Source organism: Psammomys obesus, unplaced genomic scaffold (genome assembly GCF_907164565.1).
Source record: "Psammomys obesus unplaced genomic scaffold, mPsaObe1.curated_primary_1811, whole genome shotgun sequence".
NCBI lineage: Eukaryota > Metazoa > Chordata > Mammalia > Rodentia > Muridae > Psammomys > Psammomys obesus.
In genome coordinates, this window is record NW_026585895.1 from 53,374,756 (window position 1) to 53,400,337 (window position 25,582).

At 51.4% G+C, this 25,582-nt stretch overlaps 1 protein-coding gene across 2 annotated transcripts in view; it reads left to right on the plus strand.

Moving 5' to 3' along the window:
- Nucleotides 1–25,582, plus strand: part of Vav2 (vav guanine nucleotide exchange factor 2) — a 162,026-nt gene that overhangs the window by 130,324 nt on the left and 6,120 nt on the right. For both annotated transcript variants that reach the window (XM_055600210.1, XM_055600209.1), the window contains exons 9-24: nucleotides 2,698–2,797; nucleotides 3,510–3,605; nucleotides 3,968–4,036; nucleotides 7,149–7,235; nucleotides 9,214–9,299; nucleotides 9,988–10,120; nucleotides 12,475–12,584; nucleotides 13,706–13,807; nucleotides 14,151–14,239; nucleotides 17,221–17,237; nucleotides 17,778–17,799; nucleotides 18,612–18,739; nucleotides 19,973–20,047; nucleotides 21,325–21,377; nucleotides 23,156–23,272; nucleotides 25,304–25,391. In XM_055600210.1, coding sequence (XP_055456185.1) covers nucleotides 2,698–2,797; nucleotides 3,510–3,605; nucleotides 3,968–4,036; nucleotides 7,149–7,235; nucleotides 9,214–9,299; nucleotides 9,988–10,120; nucleotides 12,475–12,584; nucleotides 13,706–13,807; nucleotides 14,151–14,239; nucleotides 17,221–17,237; nucleotides 17,778–17,799; nucleotides 18,612–18,739; nucleotides 19,973–20,047; nucleotides 21,325–21,377; nucleotides 23,156–23,272; nucleotides 25,304–25,391 — 1,372 coding nt within the window. The remainder of the gene's footprint in view (nucleotides 1–2,697; nucleotides 2,798–3,509; nucleotides 3,606–3,967; nucleotides 4,037–7,148; nucleotides 7,236–9,213; nucleotides 9,300–9,987; nucleotides 10,121–12,474; nucleotides 12,585–13,705; nucleotides 13,808–14,150; nucleotides 14,240–17,220; nucleotides 17,238–17,777; nucleotides 17,800–18,611; nucleotides 18,740–19,972; nucleotides 20,048–21,324; nucleotides 21,378–23,155; nucleotides 23,273–25,303; nucleotides 25,392–25,582) is intronic.

The following is a 25,582-nucleotide window of genomic DNA, read 5'->3' on the forward strand; positions in this document are numbered from 1 at the left end:
TGTTACCTGCATGCCTAAAGAGGGCTGTAGAGGGTATAGATGGTTGTGAGCCACCATGTTGTTGCTGGAAATTGAGCTCAGGACCTCTGGAAGAGAGGAAAGTGCTCTTAACCTCTGAGCCATCTCTCCAGCCCACCCAATATTTTTCTTAATAGTACTAAATGTTTGTAGTTAAGACGAAGGCCTAGTAACTCTTATTTTCATAGCCAACTTCCTCCAGCACTCTCAGAATGAACCATTTGTTCAGTTTTGAGGAACAGTAAAACTATGCCTCTAGAGTCTATGCTTAGAAACTCTCTGTGCATCGACAAAAGGGTTGGAGAGTGTCTAGGAAAGTCCCTATTGCTGCAAGTGTCAGAAGTAGCAGACTGTGGTGCTAACATAGGCAAGGGGGCAGCTGGAACTCGTAGGGGAGACAGCACAGGGTCACACTTCAACATTTCTCCACTCCATGTGTTAAGCAAACACTCAACATCCACCCCCAGCTCCATCTTAAGCCTGCAACTCCTTTCTTACTTCTGCTGGGATTGTAGCCATGTATCTGTCAGGGTAGTTAGGGCCAAAGGGCCCCTGGGGTCCTGTGGATAAAAAAAGAGCCCTGCCAGGGTCATGCTTGTCAAGCTAGCAGTGTTCTCTGGAGCCAGGGCTCCTGCCTGCTGCCTTCTTCCTCTGCACCTAAACTTGAGTTTGGGAAGGGGTTGAGTGTCATCTGGTCTCAAAGCCTAGGTATGTTAGTTTCTTTTTCTATTGCGGTGATAAAAACATCATGCACATGGCAACTTATAAAAGAAAGCATTTAATTGGGCTATGGTTCCCAGAGGGTTAGGGTTCTGATGCTGTGAAAAAAACGTCTTGACCAAGGCAGCTCATAAAATGAAGTATTTAATTGGAGTTTACTTACAAGTTCAGAGATTTAGTCTACTATCATGGCAGGGAGCACGGCAGGCAGGCACACATGGTGCTGGAGAGGTAGCTGAGAGTTCTACACCTGCATCTGCAGGCAGTAGGGAAAGACACTGGGCCTGGCTCGGGCTTTCGAAACCTCAAAGTCCACCCCTAGTGACACACTTCCTCCAACAGGCCACACCTCCTAATCCTTCCCAAGTAATGCCCCTCCCTAATGACTAAGCATTCAAATATATGCTCTTATGGAGGCCGTTCTCATATTTGTGGTTGTGAGCCTAGGTTTGGAGCTAGCCTTTAATGGCTGAGGCATTTCTCCAGCCTGTGGAAGCCATTCTTATTTGAACCACCACACTGGGGGAGCAAAGGCTTAGTGTAGGGATGTTTATGATCTTACATCTAAATCTTTAAGCAGGAGACAGAATACTAGGAAGCAAAGCCCTCCCCACCCCCCACCGCCATGGTACACTTTCTCCAACAAAGGCCCCACTTCCTAATCCTTCCCAAACAATTCTACCGCCTGGGGACCAAGTATTCAAACATATAAGCCTATGGAGGGGGGTGGCATTCTCATTCAGACTACCACACCAGGGATGAGACTTGTCTAGAGCTCCTGGTCACTCCAAGAGCCACAGAAAGTGCTTCTCTGTGAGAGGCTCCTACAAGAAGTCTAGCCAATCACCTCAGCCCTGTGTCTATTGCCGAGAAGAGTAAGGGTCCCAGTGCACAGGGACTCTTGCAAGGTTGTTAAAGTCCAACTGGGGAGGATCCAGGGGGTCCTTGACACAGTCCTCTGACCTTCCTTGGAGCTGGAACATCAAGGATAAGCCCAGCCTCCCAGTCAGCCCCTTACATGGCTCTGTCAGGCTGACACTCTGAAGCTGCTATCTCTGACAGCTCACTGGGCTTCAGTAACCTTGGGTCATTGCTTCAAGACTGGACCCTTAACCTCACTGAGAAAGCAGTAGTCTAGTGAGGGGTGGCTGCCATCATGCCTGTCCTTGATAACATTGTCACCTGGCACCGTCTCCTCTTACAGAGGCTCCTGTGTGGTCCGGGCAGACTAGGGAAAGAGTTGTGAGAGTCCCCCTTGTCTGAGAGTCCAGGTGTTCTGGTGTAAAGAGACGTCACCCCATAAAATCAAGTGATAACAAAGAGAACAACATATGGTACCACAAAGATAATCTGAATGGCAAGGAGAGGTGGCGACGTGGTGGGCTATGGCGAGGGGAGGAGAAGGGGAAAGCAGAAGGCAAGTAGGGCTGGCTAGGGCAGTTGGGACTCTGTTGCTTTCTGGCTGGGCACTGGATGCGGCCACTGACACCCCTGAAGAAGTACCTGGGGCTACCCCATTTTGCATGGCCTTCCTGGAGGCAAGCAGAGAGCCCCAGGAGGCAGGGCCCTCTCTCTGTTCTAGGTGTTCCTCTCCAGAATAGAGGTAGAACCATGGATCGGGACTTGAAGTAGGCCTGTAGAAGGTGGCCTTTTTGGCCAGGGGACGTGGGTAACCCTCCTTTGCTAATGTTTTGGGGGCCCTTCTCATGACCCGATCATGTAAAGGATGAGGAGAAAGTAGAAGGGGTGGGAACAGAGCCATGCTGAGCAGTGACCCTGAGGCTCTGCAGCCTGCCTGAGGAAAAGCTGGGGCTTTACAGATGCCTCTGTCTTAGACATGCATGGGTCCCTGTGTGTTCACATTGCCTGTGCACCATCTGGGCTCATGGAAGCTATTAATGTCTTCCCTGATGGGTGCCCGTGTGTGGTGCCATGTACACATTGCTGTCCCCTCCTCAGGCTCCTGATCTACGGGGAGTACTGCAGCCACATGGAGCATGCTCAGAGCACCCTGAACCAGCTCCTTGCTAGCCGGGAGGACTTCAGGCAGAAAGTGGAGGTAATGGGGCACCCTGGTGCCCTGGCCTGGCACAGCTCACTGTCTGAGGCTCAAGAGACGCACCAACTTCCCTCAACACCCATCTTTGGTTTTGTGGCTATTTCCCCTTATTTGTTGGGTGATTTCCAGAAGACATGTCCCAGACTAGCACATAGCCTCAGCCTCATGGGCTGTGAGGGCTGGGACAAGTCCATCTCAGTGCTGACACGTGGCTTCTGCTGATCCAAGGTCCTAGTCACCCTTGCCTCGGGTTATCCACCTCGGTTGGGTTGTTTCCCCATGAGTGTCTCCTGGCTCTTGCTCCCCTCCAGGTCCAGGGGTGTCCCTGCCTGTGTGGTCAGGAAAGCTCTGTCTTCAGAGTTCCAGCTTGACTGCTGGTGGCATGTGGTGCTTTTTCCTTCTGTCCATGCACTCCAGGGGACCCTAGGTAATCCCACAGCCTTGTATGAGGCCCCCTCCCACCCAGCTTCTCACGGGTGGCCCCAACAGGCACTGTCAGACCATGGGGTACCCCAGATCCCAGGGTCCCATTGTGCCCCAGGATATAAAGGGTGGTATGTCATCTCCATGTGCTATGACACCCACATGCATACTCTAGAAGGCCGAGAGTTCAGGGCTGAGGTCTCTTTCCCTTTGTGGCTGGCAGTGGGCATGGGTTCTCCCAGGGAAGGAGATAAGGGAGCCCCTTATCCACTCACTGCTTTCATACCAGGAGTGCACGCTCAAGGTCCAGGATGGCAAGTTCAAGCTGCAAGATCTGCTGGTGGTACCCATGCAACGGGTGCTGAAGTACCACCTGTTGCTCAAGGTGAGGCCATCAACCTCCTCACCATGCCCTGTGTCACGTGCGCTCGGGTGGCATGGGCTTTGGCCTACAGACAGGGTCCATGAAAGGGTGTCATGGCAACTGGAAGGAAAATTGTGACTAAAGTGGGAAGAGACAGAAAAGCACCTGCAGATGAGAGATAGGGGGCTACTGTGGCTGATTGTTTGAGTCTGAGAGCTTCCTGGCTGTAAGTGAGCCCCATGTTTGTTGGAGCTGGGCAGGTGGATCTGCACCTGGGCCGGTGGGCGGTTTTGTCCCGAGGGTCTTACTGTGTGCACTAGGTAGAGGCAGGGATAGGACTGGGATGCTGAGGGCTGACCCTGGGTCCCTTCTCACTCCCACAGGAACTCCTGAGTCATTCTGCAGACCGGCCGGAAAGACAACAGCTCAAAGAAGCACTGGAAGCCATGCAGGTAGGTAAACTGAGGCAGAGCTGAGCAATACCCAGGTCAGTGAGTCTGTGTATCTGGACCTGAGCTCTTTGGCAGTGTGGAACATTTGCCCAGAGTAACACAGACAGGACAATAGGGGTGGGGCCAGACTCATGTGATCGTGGGGGAAATGGCAGGCTAGGTACTTTCTCCATGTGTCCAAAATCCCCAACGACACTTGCCAACAGTTGCTCCTGTCTCCCACCTCCTGTGTTCCCAAGTGTCCACTGGGGCCATGGTTTTTAGGTGCCAGCTCCATCCTGGAATGCTCCTTTTTTGCCTGGACTTCTGCTGCTGAAGGCCTGTTCCATGCCATGTTCCTCTGTCATGTGCTTCAAGGTTGTTTTTCACATGCTGGCTTCAAGGACCCCTGTTTAGCTATTATCTGGCCCTTGGAAGCTCAGCACACATCTCTGTCTTGCTCAAGAACCTTTGTGTTTCCCTCTGCTCTCTGAATCAGGCTAGGTTCATTGAGGACGTGCATAACAGGAAAGCCTCAGATTCCATGAGAGCCTGGCCACCCTCAGCTTTCTAGGCATGCTCTGTTCTTTCCTATCTCAAGGTGTGCTTGGGCCATCTCCTCTTCCTCACTAACCTGCCTGTATCCCACTCATCCAGTCTTTGCCAAGAACTTGACACTGACTAAGAAAGTCATCTTTCAGATTTTATACCCCAGGGAGTATCAGGCTACCTCACAACCATACCTGTGCCTCTTATGGATACCTGTGTCTTAGACAAGGTACGCCCCATACAGGCAGGTACCTTTGGCATTACAGTGTTGTAGAACCGGTCAGTTGCAGCCTTCACCTCTGACACCTGCACCCCAAGGAGTCCTCTGGTCCCTGGACCTTTTCTTTTCTCAAGACACCTCATTTGAAAGGGGGAGGAGCTGCAGTCCGTCCCCCACACAGCTGTCAGGGGAGGACGCCGTATCTCAAAGCTGCCTAGAGCAGGCCTCCTGTAGCTGGAAGTTTGTACCCGTTTTGGGTGTACTTAAACATGGGTGCCATGGCTGACACAGGGACCTTTGGTTGGCTCCCCTGAGATCACTGCAGCAGGGAGACCACATCTCCCACTGCAGACACAGTTGGGTGTCAGCTACCCATTCCTGGAGCACATGATTCATAGCTAAAGGTGCACCCTGAGCCCCAGCCTGTCCACACCCTTCCACTCTTCCATCATTTCACTTGCCGTCAGCAGGTGGCTTCTGGTCTCTTTGTGAGACAGTACCCTGAGTATGCCTGACATTCCACAGAGAGCTTGTGATTCTGTATTTTCCATGTCACTGGGAGTCAGCTCTTACAACTTTAAGGGTTTAGAAAGTGTTGTGGCCTTTTGCTTTCTGTCATTGTGATAAACACTATGATCAAAAGCAGCTTGGGGAGAAAAAGATTTAATTTAGATTATATTTCCCGGTCACAGTCCATCATGAAGGAACCTGGACTAGAAACCATGGAAGGAAGGCTGCTTTTAATGACTCACTTTCTGGCTTGCTTAGCTAGCTCTCCTATAACTCACCTGCCTAGGAATGGGGCCTCTTGCAGTGGGCTGTGCTCTCTCACCTCAGTCGTCAGCCAAGATAATCCCTCACAGACATAATCACACAAGACAGTGTGATAAAGGCAATTCGTCAATTGAAGTGCCCTCTGTAAAAACTAATACAGAAAGGAATCTTTAATGTCTACATTGAAGGCTTTCCTTATGTAGAAAACCTTTAATGTCTACAATGTAAAGCAGAAAATCATTCATCCAGCCAGTGTTTGAGCTATGACTGTGTCGGAGCTGGCTTTCCCGCAGGGTTGCAATGCACACTCCATTCAGGACTATGTCTCTCTGTTAGTTGGCTGTTCTGCCTCCGTGGCTCTAATATCTGTCTCCGTGGGAATCCTCATCCCAGACATGCACTTCTGTGGCTCCTGCCAGGTGTGCACAAGGCCGCATACGCTCAGGTCTGTCCCTGCTGTTGATCTGGAACAAAACCCACCCTTTACAAAACTGAGTACAGTGTGGCATCTGGTAGGAAGCAGCAAAGCACAAAGCTTGGGTGGCCCTTGAAGTGACCCCAGAAGCAAGAGAGGCCAGAAGGGAGGCAGAAACTGGCTCCAGGATGTTGGTCTGGCTCTTGTGTTTGGGGATTTCCTCTCTGCTCTGCTTTCTAGGCAGGATTTGCTGTAGCATTGTCCCAGCTACCACTGGGCACCGCTTCCAGGCCATTTCAAACTTTCCGAAGCAAAGTGAACACTGCCCCCTGGTGATCAACTAGATGATTGCATTATCTTGTTGGGACCTCCTTCCCTCAAGCCACTTACGGAATACCCAGGCTATGCAGGCAAGGCGAGGCTGGAGCGTCACAGGAGCACAGAGGTCTAGGAAGTGTCTGTGTGTGACCCACAGTGGCTGTGGCTCCATTCTGACATAGAAGGCCTGATGAGTGAAAGAAACTTCACCAGGAGCCTGGATTTGGGGTCTCCCAAATGTGTTCTCAGCCATAGCATCCTCCCTTGTCTCCTGTGTGTGATGTTTCTTACTTCCGTGGCCTGGAATTTGAGCTGCCCTAGGCAAGGTGGAGGAAGGGTTGTGGAATGACCACCTGGGCTGGGAATGTAAAACTGTTAGGTGCCAATTATTGACGGGACTTTGGAGTGCCAGGTCCTGAATAATGACACTTTTATTAATTATTAATGATTAATAATGAGACTTTTAATTTATTAATTATTAATGCATGGTATAGCTTTGGTTTGTTCCCACCTAGCTCTTATCTTAAACAAACCTGTTTACATTAATATACATTCATTACCTTAGTGCTGGCACCTGTTTCTTCCTCTTTGTCTGGCTGGTGACTCTTCCTGTGCCTGATTCTTTCCCAGAGTTCCTATCTCTGTTGGAAGTCCTGCCTTCCTTTCCTGCCTTTGCCATTGGCCATTCAGCTCTTGACTAAACCAATCAGAAGTCTGTCCTGTACCCAGCTCTCTGCTGGTACAGAAATCAGTATTTGAATAATACAAAGACAATCTTACATGAGATCAACCCTACAGTAAGGGGCTTGGCGTTCACCCCCTGTGACTTGGTGTACTTCTCCTGTCTTGGTTTCCAGGACTTGGCCATGTACATCAACGAAGTGAAACGGGACAAAGAGACCTTGAAGAAGATAAGTGAGTTCCAGTGCTCCATAGAAAATCTGGTAAGCAGGTGGCCCTTCCTCATCTGCTTACCATAGTGGCTGCTTGTGAAGCCTGATGTGGAGTAGGAGGAAGGTGGCACATTCGTGGGGCAGTATAAGGCTGAGGATGGATGAGGAGATAGAGAAAGTCGTACTGACAATCCAGTTCCCACTGTCCCTGGCCAGGACCCCTTTAGTTCTTTGCCATGGGCTGTGGTGACTAGAGGCGGGAGGCTTCGCCTGGTCTGTGGCCCTCCTTTTTCCCTGTCAGTCTCCCTGCCCTCAGGATGGGCAGGGTTTGGCTCAGGGATGGGGCAACAGTCCTCTCAATGAGAGCTGACCCTCAAACCTCCCCTCATCTGGGAATCAGGCTGGGTGCTCCATTGGGCAGGGTTGACTCTCTGTAGCCCACTCCTTGAGAGGTTGGCTGGGAGAAGAGATGAGCTGTTTCTGGACTCAAACCCTGCCTGGCGCCATGTTGACTCTAAATCTCTCTCTGCTGTGGTCTTCTGCATTAGAAGAACTTAAGCACACCCTTGCCCCCACCCACCAGATGCTCATAGCACCCAAGTGGTGACTGCATCTCCAAATGCTGCCTGATGCCCAGAGCACCTTGACACACAACCACATGTTTTGTCACAGACATTTCCTCTTCCTGGTGATTTTTCACTCCCAAGAGCTTGGGGAGATGAAAGCCTCGTATCTAGGCTGGCATGTCTATCTTTATCTAGAGAGGAACCTCCAGACCAGGCTCATCAGGAGACACCCAGGCCATGTGCTCAGTTAGAGAGCAAAAGAAATTGCCAAGCAGTTTTCTGATTCTACCTCATGCTCTGTGCATCTCTAAGCATGGGTGTGACCTGAAGCACGAGCATTTGTGGGGTCCAGGCCTCTTGCCAGTCATCCCTGCTTTCTAGTCACTGCACAGTGACAAGCTGCTTTTGTATACGAGGGTTTCGCTTTGGTGTGGTGAGTCATGTTTGCTCTTTAAATGACAAGGAAAGGGCTGTGGGTACGGCTTAGTTGGCAGAGTTTCATGCACAGGGCCCCAAGTAAATGGGACTTGGGGCCACTAACTGTAGTCCAGCATAGGAGTGGGGGTGGGGAAGGCAGAGGCAGAAGGCTCAGCATTGTCTTTGGCTACACAGACACTTCCAGGCCACTCTGGGATGCAACAGGCCCTGTCTCAAAAAGAGACAGCGGTCCATGGATCATATCCCAGTGGTGCCTGGGATATGACTCTGCCACCTGGCATGCAACCTTGGTGCTGTGTCCAGATGAAGGCACATGGCTTTATATGTCCTGTGTGACAGGAACAAAGAGGCACAACAGTGTTACCATGCAGATGTGAGTGCCACTCTGCCGTGCCACGGCCAGCATATGCTACACTGAAGCCAGGCCTAGGAGCTTCCACAGAGGAGTCCTGCTGCCACCCGCAGGCATAGTCACTCTACCTGGAACTCGCCCTCTGCCTTTTCCTGAATAGACTTATCCCTTGCAAGCTACAGAGGATGGTGGCGAGGCAGATGTCACAGAACAGAGAGGCACAGTCCAAACAGAACTGGAAATGGAAACTTCATAGCCTGGTGATCACAGGGCCGGGCACGAGGCTGCTTCCTGTGGAGGGTGAACCCCTGGGTGGACCCCAGCCTCTGGCTGCCACTCAATTCAGTAGTGCCACTTCCTTTTTTTATTTACTCTCTTAGGGCTAGACTTCTGGCTTTTCCTACAGCTCTGGGTTCCACATAACAGCTGTCTGTGAGCGTGACCAGGCCATCAATTGCCCTTTGTTCCCAGGGACTCAAGGGAGTCCCCATTGTGGCCCCCTGAGAGGGGACAGGCTTGGCTCAGGTTCATCATGGTCCTGGGCTTCCTCATCCTGAGAACCACCCAGTCACCATAGGCACATTTTCCTAGTTCACACCTGGCTCCTGCCATCCTGCCCTGGCCATGCCCACTTAACCCCCATCCTTGGGCTAACAGTCATTGCCTTTCCCAGCAAGTGAAGCTGGAGGAATTTGGGAGGCCGAAGATTGATGGGGAACTGAAAGTCCGGTCCATCGTCAACCACACCAAGCAAGACAGGTGAGCAGGGTGAGGGCTGGCACCCCATCCCAGATTGACCCACCCCATTTGCAGGTGGCCTGAGACAGACCTTCCTGCGAGGACAAAGCAGGAAGCTCAGTTTTAATTGCTTCACTTCTTGTCTACTCAAGCCTCTATGCGCCTGTCATATCAGTCAGCAGTAGCCACACAAAGGCACTGCTCTGCCTGTGGTAGCCCTGAGCTGGGCCAGGAGACAGGCAGAGGTGGGAAGCGGAAAGGTCTGGTCTCCTAGAGTCCCTGTGAGCCCCTTGCCAAGCGGGTATATTTAGGCAGGTGTGTATCTGTGTGGGGTGAGGAGTCGGGATGGGTCAGACATCTGTGAGGGCTGTGGTCACAGGAGAGAAGTTCAGTGGCCTTTGAATAGTGCTCCAAGGGAGGTCAAGATGAAGGGCTGAGGACCTTCTGCATGGAGATGGCACTGAGGGGGCTTTATGGGAACAGCAGAGTCCTGACCAAGAGTCACTGTGCCAACGTGGACCTGGCAGAAGGCAGGGCCTCACCTTGGAGAGTGGATAGCATGTGCAGGCCTTGGCCCTCTTGGTCTGACCCCTTTCTTGGTCTGACACACTGACTGTGGTCTCAGGGGCAGCTGTCTGGAGCCAGGGAGGGATATAGGCTCTTCACACAGAGCATTGCCGTGCTGACGCTCGGTGTACTGTCTGGCCAGGTACCTGTTTCTGTTTGACAAGGTGGTCATCGTGTGTAAGAGGAAGGGCTACAGCTATGAGCTAAAGGAGGTCATTGAGCTACTCTTCCACAAGATGACTGATGACCCTATGCACAACAAGGACGTAAAGAAGGTGGGTCCAGATCTGGAGAGGGGCAGGTGCAGGGTCCCAGCCCCAGGGAGAGCACGTCCTGTGTCAGTGCTGGCTGAGCCTGCTGTCATTGCAACGGTGGCAGGTGGTTCCCATGGTGGGTGGTAGGCGCCCTTAGGACTTCAGCTCTCCAGAAGTAGAGTGGGATTCCGACTTTCTTCCTCTTCCTTCTCTTCCTTCTGGTTTTTTGAGACAAGGTTTCTCTGTGTAGCCTTGGTTGTCCTGGACTCGCTTTGTAGACCAGGCTGGTCTCGAACTCACAGCAGTCAGTCTGCCTCTGCCTTCCACGTGCTGGGATTAAAGGATTATGCCACCACTGCCCAGCTGAAGAGCCTTGTTTTCAACTGTGACTTTTAATCTCAGTGGACCTGACTTTAGTTCCTCATTGTCTGTTGTAACAAGCAGGCCTTCCCGCTCCATTCCTGCTCTGTCTTGTTTGCTGGTGGCTGGCTTGTGGTTTGTCAGCCTCTGAAATTCAGTGGGCTAGGACTGTGGGTACAAGGGGGTGGGGCTATGGGTATAGAGGCTGTGGCTATAAGGGGATGGGATTCACAACAGACTATCTCAGTTCAGTCTTGCTTCTCTGAGGCTTCAGAGCACAGCATCTTCTGTGTGCAGCCCTGTGCTGGGTTGGGGCCAAGAGCCGGCTCCGACCTTCTGCAAATCCCCATACAGGGTGCAGGCCTACCATGCACAGGCTCCTCTTAACCCTGGTGTCTGCAGCAAGAGGCAGTGACCAGGGCTTCTTCCCAGGTCCAGGGCTTCTTGTCAAGCCTTGGGGAAAACAGCCCAGAGTGCTTGACAGAGGTTGTGTTCTTACCATCCTGGGCTGTCCGCCTCCCCAGGCTGCAGTGCCTCCAGGGCTCGGCCAAGCCTTTTAATGACCTGTTTCCCTTTCCTTTCCTTCATGCTTCCTAGTCTCATGGGAAGATGGTAAGCCCCTGGTACTCTCCCCCTCCCTCACTATCCTACCCCAGTGCTGCCCAGTGTTGGCCTTTCCAAACATCTGGGTCTGGGGCTCCCTGGGCCTGAGAAGATCAGGCTCATGGCCCTCCTCCCCCTCCTTCTTCTATGTCTTAATTAAGAAAGTGACACATATTTGTGGTAAAAGACTTGATTGGCAGAAGGTGTGACTTGGAAGCCCACCTGCTGTCCTTGCTGGGACGTAAAGGTCAGGGGTCACTGAGCACCGGCAGGCAAGACTTTATTATCTCTGCCCTGCTTCATCCTCCTCACTTCTCTCCCTCCTCTCTCCCTTCCTCTCTCCCTCCACGTCTAACAGACTAGGCTACACATTACCTGGAGCCCTTTGGAAGCCCTTTTCCCAAGCCTAGAGAATTGCTGGGCAGTGGGTGGTGCTGCTGCTGGGTTGCTTAGTTTGGTCAGACCCCCAACCAGCTAACGCGTTTTTTTCTGTTGTTTTTAACTCAGTATATATTTAACCCAGGAAGAGAAAGTGAATGGGTGGGCCTAAGGCTAGTTCCTGGGTACCACTCCTTGGGAATCCCTGGGACAGCAGGGATTTGGGTTGAAGTGCTCCAAGAAGGATTGGAAGAAGGATGGGATTTTCCAATAGAGGGTGGGCCCTGAGCAAGGGCTTCCACACCCACACATTCGTACATACACATAGCAGGCCCCCTATGTACATACAAGTGCACACAGCAGGGTTCCTGCACATACACCTGTATGGACACAGTTGGGTTCATATACATCCTGTGTAACTGCAGCATACACACACATACACACATACTTCCATGCTCACAGCAAGACCCTCACATACATGCATATGAGCCCAACAGCATCTCTGCATATAGTACTACGGACATATCTGTGCATATGGTCCATGAGCAGAACATGACCCATAGGTCAGGACACATGCACACGTGATGTACACACATGTGACAGGAGCTATGGACACCCAGACACAGGCTTGGGTACACATATGTGGACACTTACATGTCCAGGAACAGAAACAAGTATGCATGCACACATGTTTACATGGGAAAGCACACATGTACTTAGACACAGGCACATGTTTCTAAGCACCTTCACACATGAGAGCACCCTGGCCTGCTCAGACCAGAGCACAGTGCACCCACATTCTCAGATGTGGGGGGATGCATGCACAAACAAGAGCATGTGTGTGTGTACACAAGAAAGTGTTATACATAGGCATGGGTGCGTGCGTGCGCGCGCGCGCACACACACACACACACACACACACACACACACACACACACACACTGCCAGTAAAGCACTTGTGTACACTGTAGCTGCCAGAATGTGCCTGTCCCCACAAAGCCATGCCGGCTTCCAGCATGCCTCTGTCCCCACAGTGGTCCTATGGCTTCTACCTGATTCACCTCCAAGGAAAGCAAGGCTTTCAGTTCTTCTGCAAGACGGAGGACATGAAGCGGAAGTGGATGGAGCAGTTCGAGATGGCCATGTGAGTCCTGTTGGCTCTGGCCCTCTCGGGCAAGGGGTGGTGGCAGAAGGTGGTGCTGATGCTGAGTGTGAGACAAGCTCCTTCCCCATGGGTACCAGCTGACTCGGCAGGCCCTAGCTCTCGGTCTCCCAGGTGCCCCGGATGGCATCATGTGTCCGGCCACACGGCCCACACAACCCTTGAGGCTGAACCTCATGCTTGACAGCTAAGTGGTGACTGGTCAGGGTGATACTTGGTAACCGGTCCTCAGAGCCCACCCAGGATTTGTCTTTGTTTGAAAGTCACAGAACAGTGTCTCATGTGGGTGAGGGGGGACCCCAACACAGAGAGCATAGAAAGCAGATGGGGGACCGAGGGGGTGTGTGTGGTGTGTGTTCTTGGCTCTACAGGTAGAGCTTGGGGATTTCTGGGGAGCATACCACTCCCTGAGGCTTCCCACATCCTATGTGCACAAAATTTCTTCAACGTGCAGAGCTGTGGTAGGATGCAATGTATAAGTATGATTAATAACTAAGAACTAGGTATTAGACAATTATATAAGGGACTGTAATGAAATCGCCAATCACTATGCTTGCACAGGGGCCAGTGGTAAGCAAAAAAAAGAAAAAAAAAAAGGCATTGGGATGCAAGTACTGTGTGTTTGTGACAGTCGACTTGATACCACCAGCTGGGCACGAAGTGACTTGTAACAGGTGGATACAGTGGCAGAGGATGCCCATGTCCCGGCTTAGAGAGATTTCATCATGTTGTTCACAACAGGAGCAAAATCCTGTGAGCTTCTCGATTCTGGGAGTTCCCATGTAATGTTTTTAGTCCGAATTGCATTGTGGGTAAAACCTCAGACAGTGTGGACAAGGAGGGACAACTGCATACACATGCTAGGCTTGACATTCCTGGGCCATTTTAAATAACCTGCCTCACCTGGCAGGCACCTAAGCAGGTCTGAGCCCTCCTCCCCCACTCTCAATCTCGCTGCCTGCCCTGTGTGGGGAGAGCCAGACTGGAGTGCAGGCTGCTGGTGTGTGTGGCCAGCGTCTCTATGCAGTTGTCCCTGTGTTCATGGGCTTAGAGAATGCCTGGCCGTGAAGTGCCGGAATGGAAGAGAATTCTCCTTCTACCAGGTCAAACATTAAGCCGGACAAGGCCAATGCCAACCATCATAGCTTCCAGATGTATACGTTTGACAAGACCACCAACTGCAAAGCCTGCAAGATGTTCCTCAGGTGGGTTTCTTCTGCCTGTCCAACTCTGGGCTCCAGGACACCCTGCTCAGCTGCCTGTGACACCATGGCACCTCATCTCCCACCTTAGTTCCACGTGATGTCTCAGAGAACCAGGGGGATAAGCACTGGGGCCAGCAGCCGTAGCTGTCGGAGTTCCAGGCCCGACAGAGGGTTTGCCAGTGCTGAGGACCATGGAGGGAAGGGGCAGGCTGGAGTGGTCAGGGCAGCAGGTACTTTGGGGGCATGCCTGCTCCAGGGAGGATCACCAGGTAAACGGAAAGTTTTTGACCAGGGGAATGACTGTGGCTGCACCTCCACCTCACCTCCCCCTCACCCTCCACAGGGGCACCTTCTATCAGGGTTACCTGTGTACCAGATGTGGTGTCGGGGCACACAAGGAGTGCCTGGAGGTGATGCCCCCCTGCAAGATCAGTGAGTACCCACCAGTGCATGGACCCCTCCTGTTCACATCTGCCTTTCTCCCTATGACGGTTCTGTGCCTCAGAAGGGGGTTGGATGAGAGGAACTGAGGCCAAGATACTTGGTTGGGAGGGATTGTCAAAAGCTAGGCGAGGTTCCTCTCCAAAGCCCTTGTGACTTTTCCCTCTATCTACTCTGCCTCATTTTGGACATAAGTTCATGGTTCCCTTGCTCTACACCCACACCCTGGGCACAGTACGTCCTCAGCAGGAATGTGGGGTTTCCTACCATAAATCCCTATCATAACCGCCTCCTGCTCCTGGTTCTTCTTCCACGGGACTCCTGGCCATCACAGCTTGGTTAGTGAGAGCACACAGGCACTGTCACGTGCAGGGTAATGGTTTTGTTCTCATGATCATTTGTCAGGTGAGGTAGCCTAAGGCTTTGGCAAGGGAAGGGTTGAGCCTTGCTGGTACTGGGAGCAGGAACTAGATTCGAGGCTGGAAGTGTTTGGTTTGGGGGTACATTTGGAGTTTGGAAAGGGTATCCCATCTCATAGTGGCCAGGCACCGCCAAAAGCCTATGATGGTTCTGAGAGGTGTCAGGACCTCACTGAGGAGCAAGTCCAGATGGGGAACAGGCACACACAGGCAAGAGTTCTCTGCCAATCCTAAAGCTTCCTCTGAAGGGGAAGTGTGGGATGCTGACATGTTCCAGGGACAGCTCTGTATAGGTAGTGGTGCCTGCTGAGTGCCAGGCTTCGTTCTCTGTGCTCCAGGGGGGGAGGATACCCCCAGCCCGCCCTCGCCACCCACTGGGGAGGTACTGCTGTACCACACTGCACTGGCAGAGGAGGCCGGCTTGCTCTGAGTCCAGGGGCTGGACAGTGGCTGGATTATCTTCTAGTGGGACAGCCCTGCCTCTGCTCTCCATGCAGTGGGGGCTAGTCCTCTGTTTGACAAAGTCCTGAGATCACTGTCTTATATTGAGCATAAACCCTGTCACCTTGGTCTCTGGTCCGGTAGTTGCCACCTCCATCCAGATCAGCCCCAGAAACTGAGTCTTGACAGTGGCATTAACTTTGTCAATGTCGCCCTCTTGTGGCCCTTAGTTCCTCATGCAAGGCGACTGCCATAGTTACTTCCCACTTTGTGTGTGTGTGATTCTAAAAGGTAACAATTATAAAAGCAAATTGAGGAGCATAAAAAAACAAAACAAAACAAAACAAAAAAAACCCCAAAACACATGGCCAGGCACAGTGGTGCGTGCCTGTAATCACTCAGGGAGTGTAGCACTCAGAGAGGAAGAGGCAGGCAGATCTGAGTTCGAGGCCAGCCTGGTCTACAAAGTGAATCTAAGACAGCCAAGGCTACACAGAGAAACCCTGTCTCAAACAACAACAACAAAGACAACAACAACAACAACAAAAAAAAAAAACAACTAAACAAAACGGCATGCAAAAAAAAAAAAAATTGGCATGAAGTAAAAGAGATGATGGGGCCGGGTGTGGTGGCACATACTTTTGATCCCAGCACTCAGGAGGCAGAGGCAGACAGATCTCTATGATTCTAGGCCAGCCAAGACTACATGGTGAGACTCTGTCTCAACAAAAGAGGAGAAACACGACCAATGAACTCACTTAGAAATAAAGGCGTGGGCTGGGTGTGTGAGTAGCTTAGTTGGTAGAGTACAACCAGGAAGTGGAAGCAATAAGATCAGGATCAAAAACATCCTTGGTTATGTTTTTGATACATGAGACCCTGTCTCAAAACCAATAAACAAAAGCCATAGAAATAACTGAAGGCAATGTTTTGGTATGTTTTAAGTTTTCTTTATTTTTAGAAAATACATTTGCTGAGTCACTTCCTCCTTTTAATTATTAGATACTTGTTGCCTGTAGAAAAAGTTTAAAATGCAGAGAAGTATGAAGAAAAAGTATGGAGACGGGGATTATTCATAGTCCTTTGGGCACCAACAGACATGTGTGGAGCATTTACTTTCTTTTGTGTGCCCCGGTGCTCAGGTCCCAGTCTTGTTAGGGCTTTTGTTCTATCTTATCCTAGAGAACAGTATCCTCTGTGTCATTGCAAACCGTGGCTGGCTCTAGACATTATTGCAGGGGCTTGTGACCCCCCTGAGGATGTAACCCTCAGCCCTCTGCTAGGGGATGCTATTGCTGTCCAAGCTTCCTTCCCTCTGATCTGCTCCAAAGCTGAGCTTTGGTCAGTGTTCCTCTGGAGCTTGTCAGTTTTCTCCTGTGAACTGTGATAGTACCACCACCAAAGCAGATGGGCTGGGTAGCCCCCATGGGAGCCTAGATGCCCCTAGGGAGATGCCAGCCCTTCCTGAGAGCCTTTCCATGGAGAATCCTCCCTGGACTGTACTACCACCCTGGGGGGCATTGCTACTCACCATCATGTGCCAAGGGTCTGTAAAGGACTCAGTAGTTGTGGGTATTAAGGTCCCACTGGCCCCACACCCTAGCTGTCATAGCACTTGTTTTGGCCCATGTTGAAGTAGAAGAATGGCCTACCAATGAATGGGGTATGTCTTCCATCCCCCATGATAGCTGAGTGACCAGTGTCCTGGAATATGCTGGAGGGTCTTAGAGGAAAATAGTGACAGGGACCTTGCACACCCACCTCTGTATCACCTACCCATGGCAGGTATTGCCAACAAGGTGTTAAAATTACCCAGTGAACTCCAGGCACCACCAGGTGACCCTAGAAGTTGCCACCATTCAGACAGAGTTGGCCAAGGTAGAAAAGCCCAGGCTGTCTCAGATATGACTTCCAGTCTGAGTTCCCCATAGCTCCTTAGAGCTAGAACTCAGTTCATTGGTGTGAGGCTGGGTCTATACGAATGTCTGTGACCGGCCTCTAAAGGGAACCCCTTGCAGCTCAGCCAGCTACTCCTGTCATATGAGTGTACACTGTGGAGGCCGCCCTTCTGTCAAGGCTTCCACTTTGACCCCTGATCCGCTTCCTTTACAGGTTCTCCTGCAGACTCGGTGAGTGCTCCCAGCTTTTCTCTTGCATGGGGCTGTGCTTGCGTGGAAGCCTGTGCTTTCTCCCCTGGTGGCTCGCTAGCTGGGGTGTCTTTGCAGTTCACCCACTCTGCCTCCCCAGGGCTCTCCAGCTGCAGCTGCGCTTCTGTGGCACAGCATACTCCTGGGGGCAGGTCCTTAATGTCATTATGGACCATAAACCATGTCTCTTGCAAGCTGTAGGGTCCAGCCATGTTATCCAGCCTTGACTGGATCCTCACTAGGCTCCACTAGGGCATGGAGATGCCTCCATCACACAGCACTTAGTTGTGTTGTCCATTGGCATGTCCAGAACAAGAAGCTGGGGGATGACAAAAGGAGGTGAGAGTTAGGGTTGTGGAGTGGGGCTAAGGAGCACAGGGTGGGGGTTATGACAGATTCTGGAGAGGGAAATAATGTTATAGATACCTACTGGAGGTTAAGACTTGACCCTCCCATGGAGTAGTGCTGATGTGGGGACCAAAAGAGGAGCACTTTCCCTAACCATCTGTGTTGTCTTTGCAGGATGTTCCTGGGGCAGGACCAGGTGAGTGTCCTGGACTTAGCCACCTCTGCAGTCTATATCCACCCAACAGGCTGGACCTGGGTGTGGTGGTGGCTGCTTAGCACAGCCATCTTCGCCCTGGCATCTCTGGCTGCCTCCTCTGGTTGACTTAGGTTCTGACTGGGTGGGAAGGGGCCACTTTCAGAGAGGTGCTAAGCTGCTGCCCTGAAGCCTGTGTGAGGAGATCACTGCCATTTTTCTGTCCCCCTGGTTTGGCCTGCACAAGCTGTTTAAACATTTGGGATGAAGCCTGAGCTTCCTCAGAGCACCCAGATGTTACCACTGCTGGGCCATAGTGTCCTGGAGCAGGCCTAGCAAGACAGTTTGGTGACATCTTTAAACATCTGGGGTGAGACTGACACACAATGGGACTCCATCTGACAGCAGCTTCAGATTCTGGGGTGCTCAGCCTAGATCTCCATTGCAACCTCGGACCCGCCTCTGGCCAGTTCTGTGGCACCTCATCTCTAACATGGGGGCCCCTGCCCAGCTCCACACTGCAGATCTCAGCTCAGTGGTGTTTGGGACACACCTAAAATTCTATCTAAAAATAAGTAGCTCTTACTAGAATATTCTGGCATCTGTTTAGATAATTTACTTAAGATATTTATCGAAAGTTGTACTGGCCATATGAGAAGGATACAGAAGGGTAATGCAGGCACACATGTCTCCGTGTTGGGGAAAGGTCAGTCTGACCAAAGTGTTCTCCAGACCAGAAAAGGTCGGTGATGGGTGAGCCACCAGCAAGGGTGAAGTCACCAGTGAGTCATCCTCTTCTACCTTGTCATCCTTAGGTCCCAAGATGGTTGCTGTGCAGAATTACCATGGTAACCCAGCCCCTCCTGGGAAGCCAGTGTTGACCTTCCAGACAGGGGATGTGATAGAGCTGCTCCGAGGTGACCCCGATTCTCCTTGGTGGGAGGTGAGTCCTGGGTCCTTGAGGGAGGGGCTGCAGCCTTACTCCTCTTCCCGTCCACCCCCCAAGGCCAAAACATGGAGGTTTGGGATGATGCCATAGAGTGACTCCTTACCATGGCCTCTGTCACCTCCATTCTGAATTCTGCTATGTCTTCGTGGAGGCATTTGCTGCACAGGTTGGGGTGCATCTTTCTTGAGACTCTTGTTTGCCCTGTCTTTCCTGCCTCAGTGGACTCCCAGGCCCTCACCAGGTTCTGTCCCAGCCATGCCATGACCCATCCTCAATGCCCCCATTCTGGTCGGCAACCCCTCACAGCATTAGGGATTAGCCCAGGGGCCTGTCTGATGGAAGGGAGACAGATATGGGCCCCATTATGTTCTTGAGGACTAGATTACAGTTCTGAGCTGAAGTGTATTATGCCATTAACACTCTATCTGTTGAAGCCCCAGCATTTAAGGAACCCTGAGACTCCATGGCCAGAGTGGAGTACAGAATTAGGGTAAAGGTTGGTGATATCTGTAGTATCTTGTTCTCTCAAGGATACCATCAGAAACTGAGTCCAGACTACTGAGCCAGACACAGAATCTGAGACCCAAGGGTACTGACAGTTGCTCTGCATCCCAGGTGTCATGGTTTCCTTCGGTTGTTGTGATGGAACATCCGACAAAAAGTGACTCAGGAGAAGGGGTTTATTTGGCTCACAGTTCCAGGTTATAGTCCATCTTTACAGGGCAGTCAGGCGGAAACTTTGAGGCAGCCGGTCTCGTCACATCCACACTCAGGAGCAGAGAGGAAGAAGGGATGCATGCTGAGCGTGCAGTTCACCTCCTCCACTCAGATCAGACCAGAACTGAAACCAGGGAGTAGCCCACTCATCCTGGGCCCTCTCAATTTACTTAAGGCAGTTCAGACAATCCCCCACAGGGCAGGCCAGCCTGATGGAGACAGTCAGATGATTCGGGGTGTGTCACACTGACAGTTAACCATCACACCAGGTCTTCATCCTGTCTGCCCCCTTCCTGGTGTTACTTCTGACCTAGGTGGACTTGCAGAGACACTTGGCTGTCGTGTTGAGCCTCAGTGTTATTTATCTGTAAAACAGGAATGCCCTTATCTCTCTGCTCCAAGTGGTGGTGAGATCAACTGAAGTCACAACAGAAAGGTGACAACCCATGCCAGACCTGGCATTAGTAAGCTGCAGGCATCTTCATGCCTCCTTGTTGCTTCTTCCTCCAGGGGCGTCTGGTTCAAACCCGGAAGACAGGGTATTTTCCCAGCTCATCTGTGAAGCCCTGCCCAGTGGATGGAAGGGTGAGTCTTTTCCCTGATGCTTCTAGATCACAGGGTCCAAGATGCAGCCAGCATGTCAGACTGTCCTTGCTAGATGACTATAATGAGCTGCATCTGGGGCAGAGGTGTTACTGTCTTTTGAAGGTATGGGAGCCAAGGATGAACAGCTTGTGGGTGTCTTAGTCATTGTTCTATTTCTGAGAAGAGACAGCATGACCAAGGAAACTCTTACGAAAGAAAGCATTTAATTGGGGCCTTGCTTGTAGTTTCAGAGGACTAGCCTGTTACCTTCTGGCAGAGCATGGTGGGGGCATAGTGGCATGTGTGGTTCTGGGGCAATAGCTGAGAGCTACATCCTGATCTGCAGGCAGCCGGCAGAAACACTGGGCATTGGGTATGGGCTTTTTAAAACTTCTTGTCTCACCCCTAGTGGCATACTTCCTCCAACAAGGCCATACTTCCTAATCCTTCTACTCCTTCTCAAATAGTTCCACTCCTGGTGGCTGAGCATTGAAATCTATGAGGCTATGGGGTCCATTTTTATTTGAACCACCACAGTGGGCATCCACCCAGTGGAAACTAATATAGAACCACTGCCCTCCTCTGTGGATAATGCTCTATACATCCTCACAGGCCGTCAGAGCCCAGAGAGGAGGAAGCCTCCCAGACACGAGGCCTGAAAGCTGGACATTTTGTCTTTGGGAACAAAGGCTAGGTGTCATTTTCCTTTTGAGTTCTTGGCTCTGGTATCAAAAAGCAGCAAGGGGTTGGCTTGGAGCAAACTGACTCCTGTCCCCCCCAAGACAGCTAAAAGTGAAAGAGACACTTCTCCCTGAAAGTGATGGGACAAGAGGCAGTCCTGTTCAGGACCAGACCATTCATCTGCTGCTTGAAAGAGAAGTTTTAAATGCTCAGAGCTCTTTGGACAGACCTGGGGAAGCCATAGCATCAGGGAGAACACGGTACCTCCTGAGTGTGGCCACTCATGCCCACTGTTGGGGATTTCCTGTGGCACCAGCCTTTCCCTTCCAGGAATTAAGTTTGTTCCTGTTGGAAATTCCGCATTCATTTATGCTTTCAGTGAAGATCAGTCATTCCCTCTATCAGCCATCCTGAACATCTGCTCAGAGGAAGTCCTGGCAGTGCCCCTGGGGATGTTACTGTTCAGGGGTGCTGGGCTAAGTCCACATGAAGTTCTCACCCCGTGTAGACTGCTGGTCCCAGGATTGGGTTTCTGATGAGCTCTCCTCTACCTCATGCCCTCAGGGGACATTAAATCACCTGTGCTCTGTTCCCAGCCACCTATCGGCCGCCTGCCATCCCGGGAGATTGATTATACTGCATACCCTTGGTGAGTGGATTGCAGGCTTCAGGATTCGGCGCTTGGTGGCCTCTGTGTCATAGGGCGTGGCCCTATAAGCCCATGAGCTGGTCTGGGACATGGGGGAATGAGCCCCACTTGGCTATTTCCCTGTCTCTAAAACAGATCAGCAGGCTTTAATATTTGTGGTAATGAGCTGTTTTCTATGCAGGCTTCATTGAGCTTCATTATACAAGCTATAGAAAGTGATACATTTATGGTCTAGTTTGTAGTCAACGACTTTGGGTTACGTGGAAGGGTAAAGGTGAATGTTTTGGGAATGGTCACAGGTCACAAGAGTCTTGAGCTGATTCGGTTGATTCTGTTTCCTGTTGTGCCCCGTGCCTAGATGAACTAGTCCTCAAAGCCACTTAGCCCCACATGGGCAGCATACAAGCCTCTAACCCCAGCTCGGTCATTCCCTATTCAGTCCAGTATCCCCAGGCCTCAGATGTGATGTTTGCACAGCTCCCATGTCCTCGTCCCCTCCTAGCACCTCATTGTCTGTCCCATTGCACATCTCTAGGCCCACTGGGTCCTCTGGTGTGCATGCCTACCCTGCCCTGCACTGACCTGCAGGTAGCAAATGACTGATGACATGGAGACCACGTGGAGTCTCTGACAAAGCAACGTAAGGAAGGTTCTGGGGTACAGTACCTCATAAGGGAGCATGAGGCAGCTGTTTGCATTGCATCCACAACCAGGAAGCAGAGAGATGAACAAACGCTGCTCAGCTTGCTTTTTCTTTTTATTCCGTCTGAGAAGCCAGCCCATGGGACGATGCCCTGCCCACATGTAGGCTGGGGCCTTCCACCTCAGTTAGCTTCATCGAGGGAATCCCTCAGACATCCGGAGTTTTGTTTCCATGCTGATTCAGATTGACAGTAAAGATTATCTATCTCACAGTTGTTTCAGTTTTTAAATTACTTTTTTTTTTATCCTTTGACAATTTTAGACATGTATAGTGAATTCACATGATAGTGAATTTTCATCTTTGTTGCCCCTGTTAATCTCCATCTCCCCAACTTCTCCCCAGCTGGTGCCCCCCCCCCCCCCACTTTATATATTTTGTGTGTGTGACCCACTGAGTTTAGTGAGGTTTGCTTGTAGAGCATGGGGGAGGGGGTTTTGGTTTCTGTTTTGTTTTCTGACTAGAGTGTGAGCAACCTACCAGTGGCTACCACTAAAGAAAGTGGCCCCCCTTTCCCAACCACCAGGAAATGTAATTTATTAATTCCAGATCTACGTTGATTGTGCAGCGTGACTAGGCTCAGGGTGTCACTCTGGGAATGTGGAGGTTGCTTTGCTGAGGCCATCAGCCTCACCTCCCACCTCATTATCCGCCTTAGTTTTTTATTTTGCTCAGTTCTCATTCAGCGTGGATGGTGGCTATCTCCAGAGTGTCTCTCCCAAAATGCCCCCGGCATTACTTCTTTTCAAGTAGCGAAAAGAATTTAGAAAATTGGGGTCTGGTAGAAATTTGTGATTCAAACAGGTCCCCACTGCCACCCCGGCTGTGACACTCTGTTCTCTTATCTCTCCTCTGTGACATCTTTATTTGATACCCTTGTGTGCTTGACTTGAGGTGCTGGCCCCCACATGATGCCCTGCTTATCAGGACGTGGCCACATTAAACCCCCCATCCCCGTCTGTCTATTCACCTCAAAGGCTAAAGTTCAGACAAGGAGCAAAGCCTGAGGCAGGCGACACAAACACAGCAGGGCCGCCACTCCTTCAGCATTGTCTCCGTTCTGGTTTCCTGGCCCCAGGTTTGCCGGCAACATGGAAAGGCAGCAGACGGACAATCTGCTCAAGTCTCACGCCAGTGGGACCTACCTCATCAGAGAGCGTCCAGCGGAGGCCGAGCGCTTCGCCATCAGCATCAAGTGAGCTGCACCCCTGGGGCCCATGGGTACCCTTCCCGAGCCTGTGACCGAGGGTTGCAGTGGGTCTTCTCTTTGATGCCCAGGCTGGAAAATCTCAGACAAGATGGAGGCAGATGAGACGGACATGTGCTAGCCATCAGGTCTCCTCACATGTGCTGGGTACAACCTGCAGCCTACACAAGGGCAGGGCTCCACAGCCAGGTCACCCCATCTAAGGGCTGGGTGGAATGCTTTCAGAGACAGATGAGCTGGTGGGACACTGGGAGGTACCGTCAGGGACGCACTGGCAGCCAGTCTAGTGAGTTTTAGGTAGGTTGTGTCCATCATGTTGCTTTGTGGCACCTGGGAACCCTTGGAGACCTCCAGCAGTGCCCATGGCAACGTTGTAGTTTGGGCTACAGGCCCTTGGTCCTGACATCTTTCCTCAGCTTAAACAACAAACCTGTTGTTTAAGGTTTGTTGTTTTCCTCAGCCTAGGATGCCCATGGGCCCAAGTCTTAGACCTGTTTTTAGGTGTTTAATTTGCTGTGATTCAGTGGTTCTGAGAGTCCCGAGCAGGATGGCCTGTGTCATGGGAAGAGCATCTTTGGTCTTCTGGGAATTGGGTGAGGCAAGCCCTATGATCTGGCCGTGGTGAGACAGTCTGGACACTCTTGCTGCAGTGACAGAAGCTGGCCTGGAAGGGGTGTCAGTGGGGGCAGGAATGGCTCATGGCCCCTCAGGCAGGTGGCATTAGGCTCAGCAGGACAGCCACAGGACCTGAACATACTACTTTCTACCTCTGCACTGAGTGAGGGTTCAAAACTTGGCTGTCCCAAGCATCCTGGGACAGACCATCCACACAGTCTAGTCTAGGCAGGTACAGGTATGTGCATCTGACACCTGAGGAAGACTGCAGATGGATACCCTGCAGCACCCAAGGCCAGGGTCTTGCTTTCCAAGACTGTTAGGGGACCCCCAAGGGTAAAAGGGGTAGAAACAAGGATCTATGGAGCTAGAAGGGGCTAGAACTGGGCAAGAGGCCCCTGGGTCTCCCCACTTCAGGTAGGGCACACTGCCAGGAGCCATCATTTTTCCAGAAGACCCTGTGATGTCTAAAAAAATGCATAGCCTACGTTCAGCTCCACACAATGACTTGGCAGACATCACACTCACCTCATAGGAGTGGCCACGGTGCCTTGTGTATGGCCAGTCTTAGGATACCACAGTGGGGGTCCTTTTGATCTGTCTCATAGTATATGTTCATGTTAAGTCCATGAGAATACAGGTAGGTGCCAACAAAGGCCTTGTTGAGTGGGAGACCGAGAGTGGGGTTTGCTTATTGTTTAGTTGGTTTTTGCTATAGCTGATTTCAGGGTATTGAACCAACCTTGCATTCATCCTAGGATGTCTCCTCACCCTTCAGCACCAGCCCAGGCGTCCAGTCCTTGTTACACGTCTGCTTCATGTACAGATAAATTTAGGGAGATGGTTCTCTTGCCTCACCTGCTGGGTTCCTACACCCAGTCATCAGGACACTGGCTTGAGTGATGTCTGTGTTAAAGCTTTAACCTTGGTGTTGCCTCTCAAGGCTCTTGAGGTTGGGTACACTTGAACTAAAGGTGATGATGGGTGAGGGCAGGGCAGATGGCTCTGAGATCTGGTGGACTTGTGCTCTGTTATTTTGGAGCAGCCTAGAGGGTGTTAGGAACTGAGGTCAGGGAAGAGTTGGCTGTTTGAAAGCAGGAGGGAGATCTTCCAGTGCCCAGAGCTCCAGACTGGAGGGAATAGAAGCCTGGAGAAGGTGATTGGGAAGAGAGGGGAGAGGAGAGGAATGGAGCTGGTAGTGGGGAATTCCAGGGTATGGACTTCAAGCAAGCAGGGAGATCCCAGATCTTCTCAAATGGAGCAGGCCAAGGGCTGGAGAAATGGCTGGCCTAGAGAGGCTGCAGAGGCATAGAGGTCTCAGTCAGGGTCTTCGCTGAAGCAGATCTGGAATAAGCCTGGAGCTACGTGCTTTCACCGAAACAGCTGAGCTGTGTGTCTACCCAGGTTTAATGATGAGGTGAAACATATCAAGGTGGTGGAGAAAGACAACTGGATCCATATCACCGAAGCCAAGAAGTTCGAGAGCCTCCTGGTATGTGTGCCTGTCACTCTTGCTGCACCAGGCCCAGCCCACTTCACAACCACTCTGTTCCTTGATGGCCCATTCTCTTGGCCTAGGGAAGAGTGATTCTTCTTAGTGTGAGGCAAAATCTAGGGAAGCTAGCCAGGGTCCCTGGGGACAGTTGGAACCATGCTATACCTGAATTTGGTCACTCCAGAGCC